Source organism: Centruroides sculpturatus, unplaced genomic scaffold (genome assembly GCF_000671375.1).
Source record: "Centruroides sculpturatus isolate CEXI.00-Female unplaced genomic scaffold, Cexi_2.0 scaffold1839, whole genome shotgun sequence".
Taxonomy (NCBI): Eukaryota; Metazoa; Arthropoda; class Arachnida; order Scorpiones; family Buthidae; genus Centruroides; species Centruroides sculpturatus.
The window spans coordinates 35,445-49,437 of NW_019386032.1; the positions used below are offsets into that span (position 1 = coordinate 35,445).

The 13,993-nt window shown below is 31.2% G+C and overlaps 1 protein-coding gene across 2 annotated transcripts in view; it reads left to right on the plus strand.

The window, feature by feature from the left end:
* LOC111613225 (splicing factor 45-like) overlaps positions 1-13,993 on the plus strand; it is a 56,593-nt gene that overhangs the window by 11,575 nt on the left and 31,025 nt on the right. Inside the window, exons 1-4 of one of the 2 annotated variants that reach the window (XM_023354574.1) lie at positions 3,367-3,494; positions 3,603-3,775; positions 5,629-5,762; positions 12,701-12,815. In XM_023354574.1, coding sequence (XP_023210342.1) covers positions 3,456-3,494; positions 3,603-3,775; positions 5,629-5,762; positions 12,701-12,815 — 461 coding nt within the window. In that variant the 5' untranslated portion in view covers positions 3,367-3,455. Of the gene's footprint in view, positions 1-3,366; positions 3,495-3,602; positions 3,776-5,628; positions 5,763-12,700; positions 12,816-13,993 lie in introns of those variants that run through there. The other variant, XM_023354575.1, reaches the window with a different exon arrangement.

The window sequence follows — 13,993 nt, forward strand, 5'->3', positions numbered from 1 at the left end:
CTAATATATGATGCAGTATATACAGCTTCTGCCCAAAAGCATTCTCTCAATCCTGCTTGGAGAAGTATGCATCTTCCCATTTCCACTAGCATTCTATTTCTACTCTCTGTGATGCTGTTTTGTTGTGGTGTGTAGCAGGCTGTTTTCTCATGCCTAATCCCTTTCTGTTTCAGGAAGACTTTAAATTCTCTATTAGTATATTCAGTTCCATTAAATTCTTTATTAGTATACTCAGTCACTTCTTATTGCCTTTATCTTTCTTCCTGTTTTATTTTTACAAAGGCTAAGTATGTTTTGAATTTTTCAAGAGCTTCACTTTTATTTTTCATGAAATATATTTTACATTATCTATCAATAGAATAATCATCAATAAACGTGATGAAATACTTTGATCTACTCAATGATGTGGTTCTCATTGGTCTACAAATGTCAGTATGGATCAGTTCTAATATTTCTCAGCATCTCTTTTTGTTTTGTTATGGAAATGGTGATCTGGTTTGTTTCTCTCTTATGCAGATCTCATGGAGTCAAGTTATTCTTTTCATCCTATGTTTAGTCATCTGACCTTTAGGTTGTTGGCCATGTGCCATGTGTCCCTTTCATTTAAGTGACCTAAACATTCATGCCACATTTTCATTTTGTTAACATTTATTCAAGAGAGTTTAGATTCCTCCCACCTTTCTTTCATATCTCCTTTAAATGCTCACATGTGTATGCTTTTGATAGTTGCCTGATTCTTTTGGAATAGTACACTGAATCCATGATCAGTTATCATCCCTACTGACAGTAGGTTGGTCCTTAGTTCTGGTATGAAGAGTGTGTTCTCCAATTTGGCTTGAAATCCTCCATTTGTTTCAATTATTACATCACCACTTACTTTGATTTCCATTGTAGATGAGTCACTTATGTAGGATGTTTCAACATTGCAAAATCTCACTTTATCATGACACACGTGTGATGAGCACCTGAGTCTAGACACCATTTATAATTTTCTCTCCCTTCATTTATTGTGATATTAACATTATATGATACCTGTTTTCGAGTTGTTAGGCTTATAGTCATAGCTCTTGGTGGTTTTCGCTTGTTTCTGTCCCAGCATTCTCTCACCTTATGGCCTATTTTGCTACAGTTATGGCATTTGAATTTGAATTGCCCCTTATTTTCCAATTGTTTCATCTGTTTTTTGCTTATATACAGTGCACCCGAATTCTGAGAGTCATCGATATCATCATTTCGTCTTCTTGCCTCATACTCTTCTATTAGCTTTATTTTGAGTGTGTCCAGCGAAAGAAGTTTCTCTTGTGTTTTGATAGTTATTTGAAATTGTTCGAATGAGTCCAGGATACTATATAGCAGTAGTGCTGTTAATAGTTCTTCATTTATGGAAATTTCCATTTCCTTTAACTTATCTTCTTCTTTGTCTGGCATTATGGGTCTTGAAGGTCCTTAGCTACTGTCACAATCTATCTCCATCTCATTCGGTCTATAGCTTGCTTCTGCCAATCTTTGATTCCGAGGTCTTGAAGATCTTTAGTGACCTCATCTGTCCACCTTTTTCTGGGACGACCTCTTGGCCTCTTCCCTTTCCTCTCATAGTGAAGCCCTCATGAAGCTGTTTCCATTATAGGAAGCCCTGTGACATGCCTAGCCACTGTAATCTTCTGGCTTTTTTCTTATCTACTATATCAAAAAAGTCTCTTACATGATCTGCTAAGTTGTCTCCTTCCCTCATTTTCTTGAGAATTAATTTCTTTAGTAGCATAGCCTTTCTTGCAGGACCTTTCGATTCGAAAATTTCATGTAGCTTATTCCATATTTTGTATGAGGTTTCACATCATTTTGTCTGTTTTAATTCTGCTGGGCTTATGGTGAGAATTATATCACACATTGTCTTCAAGTCTGATGTGTCCCATTGTTCTGCTGCCTTCATTGTACTTTCATCTCCAAGTATAATTTCTGGTTTCTTTCTTTTTCTGCTGACATATTCCCAGGAATCATTTTTGATCAGGAGTGCCTTCATCTGTATCTTCCATGTATTGAAGTTTTCTTTGCACAGTGGTTTTATTTGTATGGCTAATTGACTTATCATTTTTCTTTTGTAGGCATCATAATTCTATTTCCTTTTTAGTTGCTGTAATTCTAGTTTTTGATACTTAATTTTCCATTCCTGGGCCCACAACCATTGTTAGAACAAAGATGAGGCAGTCCTTTAACGTAGAAATAAACTTTATTCTAATCTAAGACTATACATGCACTTGTTCACACATCCATAACTTGACAGGCAACTAAAAACAGGCTGTATTCTGGTCATCGTCTCTTGTCTTTCGTCTCTCACAAGCTGGTTGCCAATTGGCTAATCATTTGTTTACATCTAGAGAGATCATCGCGTCTCTCCAAATGCGATTCTGGACAACTTTTTCTCTCGACAATTCTCTTGTTTGTCAGAGATGAGCAGATAGTTGTGTTTTGACTGGTCTGTTTGTCTTTTACCTCAATTTTGCTATATCCAATATGGACGACTGGATGTCACTTTTTTTTTTTTTTTTTAAATCCTACATTAATTACTGAACTATTGAGTATGATGTTAATCTTACTTAGATAGTTAAGGAGAAATTAGATGGTAATATTTCAAAAAATATCTAAGAACTCGCCTTTTCTAACTTAGGTTATTAAAATTTTTATTTGTTAAGAGACAAATTGACATTATAATCTGTAAAAACGTTATAAAATAAAAAACATACATTTGTCAAAATTATGTGCTTTATTTGAACACATGCTTTCCTTGCCAATTGATCTATGATTACGTACTCTGCATTTTTGAAAATTTTACAATTTCATTGGTTAAAATTCTATACTGTATTGCACACACAGATAACCTGAACATGTATAATCAACCTAGTTGAATTGTGACAACAAGAAAGACAAGACCGTTAAAAGTGACCAGAATCGCCACTGTTTCTGAGAGACAAATTTTGTCTGTTGTTTTGGCATCATTTGTCATTGAAAGAAGAGACGAGAGATAAGTGACTGGAATATGGCTCCAGGTCTCTTCTTATTTTTGAGCGGTTTTGCATGGTGTTGCCAGTTCATAGACAATTTGCTATATCAACATGTGCTTTAGTTTAGTATAATTATTTTTCTCTAACAGCATATCTTTTGACTATTTTATATGATTGAAGTTTATTTGAAAATTTTTAAAAGTTATTAAATATTACAAAATTGTTGTGTGAAATATTTGAATTTTTTTTTAACATATNGTATCCGTATACTCTATTCATATTGTTCTGTTGGTGATGTTTTCCTTAACTTTGTAGACCCACTTGCAGTTGATAGTTGTCGCCCCTTGTGGCAGCAAAATAATAAACTTTGTTTTTATTTAGAGAGAACAATTCAGAAAAGGTGCAGTATTAGCTCCTGTTGTCAATCTAAAGTCTCGAAGAGATGATCAAGATGAAATGCCACCTCCTCCAGCAATCTCAATAATTCCAAATAAAGTAAAAGCACATTATATAGTAATATGTTGAATAGTTTTCAATATTTTATTTATTTACTTAACTAATTTTTTGAAAGAACTAAATTATCATATTGAATTATTCTATTAGGAAGGTAAAAGTCCCATAACAACTGGATCATTACTTGGAGGAGAGTGGGATATTCGTCAAGAGTATGATCCTGCATGGCCTAATGATTATGAAAAAATAATGAGGGAAAAGAGAGAGAAGAAAGACAGAGATCGAGGAGATGATCGTCATAAACATTCTGAAGATAAAGATAGGTATTTATTAATTTTAATATTTTTTTATAATATGGCTCTCTTAATTATAAATTATATCTACAATACATACAAATCATTATAAATCAAATTGCTTGGTAAAAAGCATTTGATCATATTTAAAATTTTTCAAGTTTTTTTGTTGAATTTCATTATGTATTTGTTAAAAAAACTAAACATTTTTTAATGTGAATAGGATGCACACAAATTATATCTAGACTGTAAAAGTAAGAACAGTTATCATATTTAATGATGATACAATAATGATATTTCCTTTTCATGAGATGTATTAGGGATATTTACTTATTAAATCTAAAGTTTTTCAAAAGTATGAAAATTACTTATTTAAAAATAGATAAGTAAAAATATCTAATTAATCCTATTAACAAAAATAATTATTAATCTGCTAATATGAATGAAATGGAGTTATAAAGATCATTATTAATACAGATACATAACCAAATGATCACCTTAAGTAATCAGGCTATAAATCCACTATTTAATGATTAAACACTAAGTAATTTGTTACTAGAGGTAGATGTTAGGTCCCATCTCTTATCTAAATTAATAATTATAGTTTTAATAATTTATTAAATACTTTTAGAATCATCTGGGAGAAAAGAATTGGCCTTTTAATGCAGATAAAATACAAACAAGTTTGTATTTTCTGCATTAAACTACACCGGAATTGCATTTATAAGGTTCACCAGTTGTTTTTTCTAACATACTTTATTCCAGTCTTATGGGGTGTGAACTATAGATTGTCTATCTTCAGGTTGAAGGCATCATTATCATTTTTTATGGTTTGAATTATATTTATTTGGTTTCTTTCTTTGAGATTGTCAAGTTAGTTATGAGATTAATAGATTATCATAGTAAATTCAAGAGAGATTGTGTGTATTTAGTGTATTATTCTGCAATCACTACATTCAGCTGAATAGGTGTTTCTTCGTATTCATATAATGTTACTTAGAAGTGCAAAGCATAGTTTCCTCATGAAAATTGTATGTAAACAGAGTTTTAAATTTTGATGATTTTATCCCCTATTTATCTATCATGTATAAACTAATTTGTGCATTAGGTACATGCATGAAGAGACTATTTTATGATGCATAATTACTAGGCTGGTTGGAATGATGCAAATTGTGTTAATTAGTTTTCCATTTCTACATTACAATTTTTCAAATTAGAATGTAAAAGATTCTTTATAAATAATAGTAAATCTTTTCAAGTGATATAAATTTTCTACTTTTACTTTAGTAAATTTTCCACAATTTTTAAAATATTTAATCAATTAGAACTCAAAATTAATAAAGATTACATTTTATTATCATCAGATTTTTTAATAAAAAGATATTATGAAATATTTAATAAAATGTAATAATTGGGCTACAATTTATAGGTCTACAATTTTTTCAAATTGTAGACCTATAAATTTCCATGGTTATCTGTTTATCTGTCCTTCCTTAATCTCTAGAATAGTATTAGATAAATGAAAGTCAAGATCAGATATGGAAAGCTTAGAGGCAGGAAACCCCAATTAAGTATGTACAAACTTCCAGTCTAGACCAGAAGTTATGTGAATTCAATTAAAAAATTTTCCCAATTGGAGTTATATAGATGACCAGCATGACTGTTGTTATCAGGTAAAATATTATGTACAGAGACAAGATATTGCAAATTTGAGATGGTGAACATATATTTTAAATTGAATAAATTAAGAATATAATTAAAAATTGCAGCCCAGCATTGTGATGATGTCATAATAAATAACTGCTCATTTTACATATTAATTTATCTAATTTTCTCTGTGTGAAAAAGTTTAGAAAATGTATCATAATAATTATTTATTACAGAGATTCTGGTCATCCATATGGCAATAAACATGGTAGGAGAAGAAGAGAGAGAGAGAGGGATAAAGAAAGAAATAGGGAAATGATAGAAAGAAATCGTGAGGAAGAAGCTGAAGATGAGAGAGCAAATAAAAGAGGTATTTCTTTATTATTACAGATCATTTTATTAATTTACTACTATATTTTCTCAATTCTAAAATGTGCTATAAGCTTCTTGAATTTTAAGATTTTTTTTAATGGATGGAGGAAAAAATTTTTAAATAATTAACTTTATAAGTTTTGTTAAGCAACTAGTTATAACAATACAAATACTATGAAGTAGATAATATTCAGTAGCTGTATTTTCTTGTTGTTCTGCATATACAATGTTTTCTTTTAATGCTGTATCATAATGTTATCCTGGGGACATTATAAAGATTAAATTAAATGCCTATTACTAACAAAACTCACTTGAACTGATGTGAATATTAGTAGTACAGTACATCCAAAAATGATTTTTATTGGTGTATAATGCACCAATAACAACATTTACAGATGTACCAAAAGTTTTAGCATTTTGTAACACATTATCCAGATTCACATCACTTTTGGTCAAAAGTTGATATTAATCTGAATAATGTGTTATAAAATTCTGAAGTATTTCTTTACAAAAAAGAATTATCCAATACTTGTTATCTTGGGGTATGTTCGTAAAGTCAAACAAGTCAAACGCATTAGTAATGAATCATTCGAAAAGTAGTCGTCTCACTCAGTGCGCATGCTCTGCGGTGATGAAGTTTCAAACGAAACTCTAATGAAGTTCATGAAGGAAAGAGTTAGTTTACTTCGTTAAAGAAATGGCACCCAACGATATCAATGTTTCTAAATCTACTCGAGTGTTTAAATTGTGAATTAAAGGGTGAAATGATTGAAATAACTGTCCACCCGAAGCAATCTAAGAAAAATATTTCAGATAAGGCTGCACTAGTAACGTTCATATCTTCGATTTTAGAAACATCAGTTAGTTATAAACGAATCGTTCGAAAAGTCTAACAAAATAAGGATAACAATGACATCATTCTTGTTTAACTTGTTCAACTTTACGAATGTACCCATGGTATTAGAAATTGTTAGAACAATGATGAGGCGGTCCTTTAACTTAGAAATACACTTTATCATAATTCAAGACTATACATCCACTTGTTCACACATCCATAACTTGGCAGGCAACTGAAAATAGGTCTTTCCTTGTTTTTGAGCAGTCTTGCACATGTTACCAGTTCATAAACAATTTGCTATATTGATGCATGCTTTAGTTTAGTATAATTATTTTGCCCTAACAATCCCCTTCTTGAAGAGACTCTGTCTTTACTTAGTGATCTCTTCGCTAGTTATGCGTTTACGGTGGATCAGGAATGTTGCTCTTAGTATCCGTATACTCTATTCATATTGTTCTGTTGGTGATGTTTTCCTTAACTTTGTAGACCCACTTGCAGTTGATAGTTGTCGCCCCTTGTGGCAGTTTCTTTAAGTTCCATTCCTTATGTTTTCTCAGGCAATTTCTTTTTCCATGGCAGCCCACCATCTGGCTGAGTCATTCAATTCTGTGGCTTTATAGGTTAAAGGCTCTACATTGTCTTTGACTATCTTTTCATCAATTGTGGCAGATTCTTCTATGTTTTTCATTCTGTACTCCTTTCTGGGTTGCCCTCTATGTTCTGTTCAAGCGATTTGTGGTTTCCCACTCGCTCTTACCAGTTCATTATTCTGCTCATTTTCACTTTCGTTCATTTCATTTTTGTCTTCATGTTTGGATGAGGTGTTTTCTTCAGGTTGTAATTGTTCCTTAATAGATTCAATGATATCTAATTCCACTTCTTTGTTATTGAGTCTTTCTCTTCTGTGGGACTTGTCATCTTCAGTCATTTCGGTATTGTCCCTTGAGTTGTTTGGGAATTCATTGATAAATTTGACATCTCTGCTTGTTATAACTCTCTTTATCTTCGTGTTTCATATACAATGCACTTTTGTTTCGCTAGAGTAGCCTAAAAATATGCATTTGGTGGATTTTTCATGGAATTTTCCTTTTCCTGGTTTCTTTCTAGTGCAAATGCCATCTCACCAAATGTCCTAAAATATTTCATTGTTGGCTTTCTACCAGTTCATAATTTGAAGGGTATGTTGCCTTCCAGGCTCTTTGATGGACATCTATTTCTAATATATGATGCAGTATATACAGCTTCTGCCCAAAAGCATTCTCTCAATCCTGCTTGGAGAAGTATGCATCTTCCCATTTCCACTAGCATTCTATTTCTACTCTCTGTGATGCTGTTTTGTTGTGGTGTGTAGCAGGCTGTTTTCTCATGCCTAATCCCTTTCTGTTTCAGGAAGACATTAAATTCTCTATTAGTATATTCAGTTCCATTAAATTCTTTATTAGTATACTCAGTCACTTCTTATTGCCTTTATCTTTCTTCCTGTTTTATTTTTACAAAGGCTAAGTATGTTTTGAATTTTTCAAGAGCTTCACTTTTATTTTTCATGAAATATATTTTACATTATCTATCAATAGAATAATCATCAATAAACGTGATGAAATACTTTGATCTACTCAATGATGTGGTTCTCATTGGTCTACAAATGTCAGTATGGATCAGTTCTAATATTTCTCAGCATCTCTTTTTGTTTTGTTATGGAAATGGTGATCTGGTTTGTTTCTCTCTTATGCAGATCTCATGGAGTCAAGTTATTCTTTTCATCCTATGTTTAGTCATCTGACCTTTAGGTTGTTGGCCATGTGCCATGTGTCCCTTTCATTTAAGTGACCTAAACATTCATGCCACATTTTCATTTTGTTAACATTTATTCAAGAGAGTTTAGATTCCTCCCACCTTTCTTTCATATCTCCTTTAAATGCTCACATGTGTATGCTTTTGATAGTTGCCTGATTCTTTTGGAATAGTACACTGAATCCATGATCAGTTATCATCCCTACTGACAGTAGGTTGGTCCTTAGTTCTGGTATGAAGAGTGTGTTCTCCAATTTGGCTTGAAATCCTCCATTTGTTTCAATTATTACATCACCACTTACTTTGATTTCCATTGTAGATGAGTCACTTATGTAGGATGTTTCAACATTGCACAATCTCACTTTATCATGACACACGTGTGATGAGCACCTGAGTCTAGACACCATTTATAATTTTCTCTCCCTTCATTTATTGTGATATTAACATTATATGATACCTGTTTTCGAGTTGTTAGGCTTATAGTCATAGCTCTTGGTGGTTTTCGCTTGTTTCTGTCCCAGCATTCTCTCACCTTATGGCCTATTTTGCTACAGTTATGGCATTTGAATTTGAATTGCCCCTTATTTTCCAATTGTTTCATCTGTTTTTTGCTTATATACAGTGCACCCGAATTCTGAGAGTCATCGATATCATCATTTCGTCTTCTTGCCTCATACTCTTCTATTAGCTTTATTTTGAGTGTGTCCAGCGAAAGAAGTTTCTCTTGTGTTTTGATAGTTATTTGAAATTGTTCGAATGAGTCCAGGATACTATATAGCAGTAGTGCTGTTAATAGTTCTTCATTTATGGAAATTTCCATTTCCTTTAACTTATCTTCTTCTTTGTCTGGCATTATGGGTCTTGAAGGTCCTTAGCTACTGTCACAATCTATCTCCATCTCATTCGGTCTATAGCTTGCTTCTGCCAATCTTTGATTCCGAGGTCTTGAAGATCTTTAGTGACCTCATCTGTCCACCTTTTTCTGGGACGACCTCTTGGCCTCTTCCCTTTCCTCTCATAGTGAAGCCCTCATGAAGCTGTTTCCATTATAGGAAGCCCTGTGACATGCCTAGCCACTGTAATCTTCTGGCTTTTTTCTTATCTACTATATCAAAAAAGTCTCTTACATGATCTGCTAAGTTGTCTCCTTCCCTCATTTTCTTGAGAATTAATTTCTTTAGTAGCATAGCCTTTCTTGCAGGACCTTTCGATTCGAAAATTTCATGTAGCTTATTCCATATTTTGTATGAGGTTTCACATCATTTTGTCTGTTTTAATTCTGCTGGGCTTATGGTGAGAATTATATCACACATTGTCTTCAAGTCTGATGTGTCCCATTGTTCTGCTGCCTTCATTGTACTTTCATCTCCAAGTATAATTTCCGGTTTCTTTCTTTTTCTGCTGACATATTCCCAGGAATCATTTTTGATCAGGAGTGCCTTCATCTGTATCTTCCATGTATTGAAGTTTTCTTTGCACAGTGGTTTTATTTGTATGGCTAATTGACTTATCATTTTTCTTTTGTAGGCATCATAATTCTATTTCCTTTTTAGTTGCTGTAATTCTAGTTTTTGATACTTAATTTTCCATTCCTGGGCCCACAACCATTGTTAGAACAAAGATGATGCAGTCCTTTAACGTAGAAATAAACTTTATTCTAATCTAAGACTATACATGCACTTGTTCACACATCCATAACTTGACAGGCAACTAAAAACAGGCTGTATTCTGGTCATCGTCTCTTGTCTTTCGTCTCTCACAAGCTGGTTGCCAATTGGCTAATCATTTGTTTACATCTAGAGAGATCATCGCGTCTCTCCAAATGCGATTCTGGACAACTTTTTCTCTCGACAATTCTCTTGTTTGTCAGAGATGAGCAGATAGTTGTGTTTTGACTGGTCTGTTTGTGTTTTACCTCAATTTTGCTATATCCAATATGGACGACTGGATGTCACTTTTTTTTTTTTTTTAAATCCTACATTAATTACTGAACTATTGAGTATGATGTTAATCTTACTTAGATAGTTAAGGAGAAATTAGATGGTAATATTTCAAAAAATATCTAAGAACTCGCCTTTTCTAACTTAGGTTATTAAAATTTTTATTTGTTAAGAGACAAATTGACATTATAATCTGTAAAAACGTTATAAAATAAAAAACATACATTTGTCAAAATTATGTGCTTTATTTGAACACATGCTTTCCTTGCCAATTGATCTATGATTACGTACTCTGCATTTTTGAAAATTTTACAATTTCATTGGTTAAAATTCTATACTGTATTGCACACACAGATAACCTGAACATGTATAATCAACCTAGTTGAATTGTGACAACAAGAAAGACAAGACCGTTAAAAGTGACCAGAATCGCCACTGTTTCTGAGAGACAAATTTTGTCTGTTGTTTTGGCATCATTTGTCATTGAAAGAAGAGACGAGAGATAAGTGACTGGAATATGGCTCCAGGTCTCTTCTTATTTTTGAGCGGTTTTGCATGGTGTTGCCAGTTCATAGACAATTTGCTATATCAACATGTGCTTTAGTTTAGTATAATTATTTTTCTCTAACAGCATATCTTTTGACTATTTTATATGATTGAAGTTTATTTGAAAATTTTTAAAAGTTATTAAATATTACAAAATTGTTGTGTGAAATATTTGAATTTTTTTTTAACATATGAATGATTTCCTCTTTCTACTTCAGAAATTATACCTAGAAGAAAAGTAATGTTGCACCTCATATAGTATAATTGATAATGTAGCTTGTAGAGATTACAGGTTAAATTTTGCATTAAGTGATTTTCAAAATTATTAATTAAAAATCAAAAATTGTAATTACTAAATTTCTCATGATATTATCTTATCTATATTTAGACCAAGTTGTGATAATTAATTTATTAAAGATTTGTATAAAATTTATGAAATTTATTTATTGCTATAATTTTTGTAATGTACAGTTTATGTAATATATAGAAATATACACATTTAATGATAAATAATGAACTATTGTTGATCATTACATTTATATATTTTATATACCTAACTAAATAAACAGTTTAATCATATCATATCTTTTTAATACTTAATTTTCAATAGGTTTAAAAAAAACTGATTCAAAGGCATGAAATTAAATAAAATCTACATAAAATTAACATATTAATAAACTTTCTTTTGTTTTTTAACATAAATTAGTTTCAAGCAGCTTAATATTGAAATTGTATAAATAATTAATAAGATTAACTTAAATCTTAATATCGAAGAAAATAGCAAGTACACTTTCTATTCTAATATAATTGCATCTTATAAATTTATACTTGAAATATGTTATAAAGCATATTTAAATAATATGTTTACTTTAACTTAATGTTACATTACAGAAGTAATAGTTACTAAGGCTAATATATTTAATTTTTCATTAAAAAGATAGAAGGGGAGAAAAAACAAAACAAATAAACCAAAGTTTAAAAGAACTACAGGATTGAAATGTATATCCATTTGTAACAGTGAAATGTTCTAACTGTCTAAGGTGTCAAAACATATTTGTGTCAATGAAATGGTTAAAATTACTTTGAGAATAGTTAATTAATATTTTATGTTTATATACTAAATTATGGTAATGATTTTTATTTAGATAATATATTTTATAATTCTCAATTCTTTATTTGTTCTAAAAAAACCAACACAACCTGATGCAATGACTATTTAGTTTTTCAATGATATGCATTTTCAGTGTCAGTAGCACTCCTCTTCACTCATTAATCTCTCCATAAAAATACATTGATGCCATTATAACTGGTTACTATTAACATTTAATATTTCACTAATCTTAACATAGTTATATATATCCTTTCTGACAGTATTTCTCATAAACAGAAGTTTACAGTCCAAACAAGCATCTGTTACAATTTAATCAAATTAAATAGTATAATAATAATACTATAGCTTAAATTTTGGTTTGCTACATTGAAGGAAACAAATTTCAATTTTTCGATGTGTTATCAGATACATAAATTTAGATTCTTGGACTAAATATTTTAAAATTTTTATTTAAACAGTTCAAAGTTTAAAGTTAAACTTTAAACTTTGAATGTTATTTCTTGAATAAAATACTAAAAAAATGCTAAAACTTTTTATTTATAACTAATACCTTACCCATTCTTGATGAATAACTAAACGGTATACACAAAACTCATAAAAAACTAACAATAATGAATTTTAGATAAATTTTACTTTTACTTTATATATATTTTAAGTGAAGTGTGGGAATTGTCATTCCATTATATTTTATTAAATATATTATTTTACAGGATTGGGCTTTGGTGCTGCTATTGCACCTCCACCATCTCTCATGGAAACTGCAGAAAAGAAGGAACCATTACCACCACCACCTTTCAGTGGAGCATCATTTCAATCTGGTTTAGGGTATTGATTTTTTTATATTGCATTTTTATTTTATTGAAGCCAAATTATTGCTGGATTAGATCTGGCTACATTACTGCTACTATTAACAATGGTGTATATAGTGGTACCTCAGGATACGAAATTAATCTGTTCTGAAGCTGAGATCGTATCATGAAAATGTCGTAAGGTGAATCATTTTTTCCCATACGATTACATGTAAAACCAAAAAATTCATTCCAACACGAAAAACACACTCAAATTAAAGCTATGTAGTACATTAAAAAAAAATAACTATAGTAAGGAAAACACTGAAAAATGCGTTTTGTAGTTGTAAATGTATAAATAACTGTAACAGAATAATAATTGATTAAAAAATGTACGTAGTTTTATTTGCACTTTACCTTTGAGGATAGACGACGGTGGAGGTGTAAACTGGTGGCAGAGGAGAGGGAGAAGGGAAATAATACTAAAACTTAACTTACATAACATAATGCAACAATAACTTAAAAATAACTTAACACTAATTTTTTTTATTTTTTCTGTTTGATACTTTTTTAAAATTTTTTATTCACTGCTTTTTGCTTTCTTTTCTTCACTTCCACCAGCACTTTCACTAAATAGAGGTCGCTTGGTAAAATATCTATCCACAGAGGTTTGGCATTGCCTACTTTTTAAAATGTTTCTAAAATGACTTAGGCAAATGTCATTACTCCGAGCAGCAATACGGCCAGTGTGANCTTTCACTAAATAGAGGTCGCTTGGTAAAATATCTATCCACAGAGGTTTGGCATTGCCTACTTTTTAAAATGTTTCTAAAATGACTTAGGCAAATGTCATTACTCCGAGCAGCAATATGGCCAGTGTGAATCTATTCAGGATGTTTCTTTTCAATAAAATCAGTCACTTTCTGATAATACTGCGAGATTTCCTTTATTGAGCAAGATCCTTCCACGACGAAGCAAACACGCGGACTGAGACCGATGAACAGAAATGAATAAAAATGGCGCTGCGAACTAATGTAACATTGTATGGTGAGTTTTTGTTCGTATCGTGGAGCAAAATTATGTTCAAATTTTATGTCGTATCCTGAAAATTTCGTATGATGGGGCGTTCGAATCCCGAGGTACCACTGTACTATTATTAATGATAACAGTACTATAATACATATTATATTATATTATAATATATTATATATTATA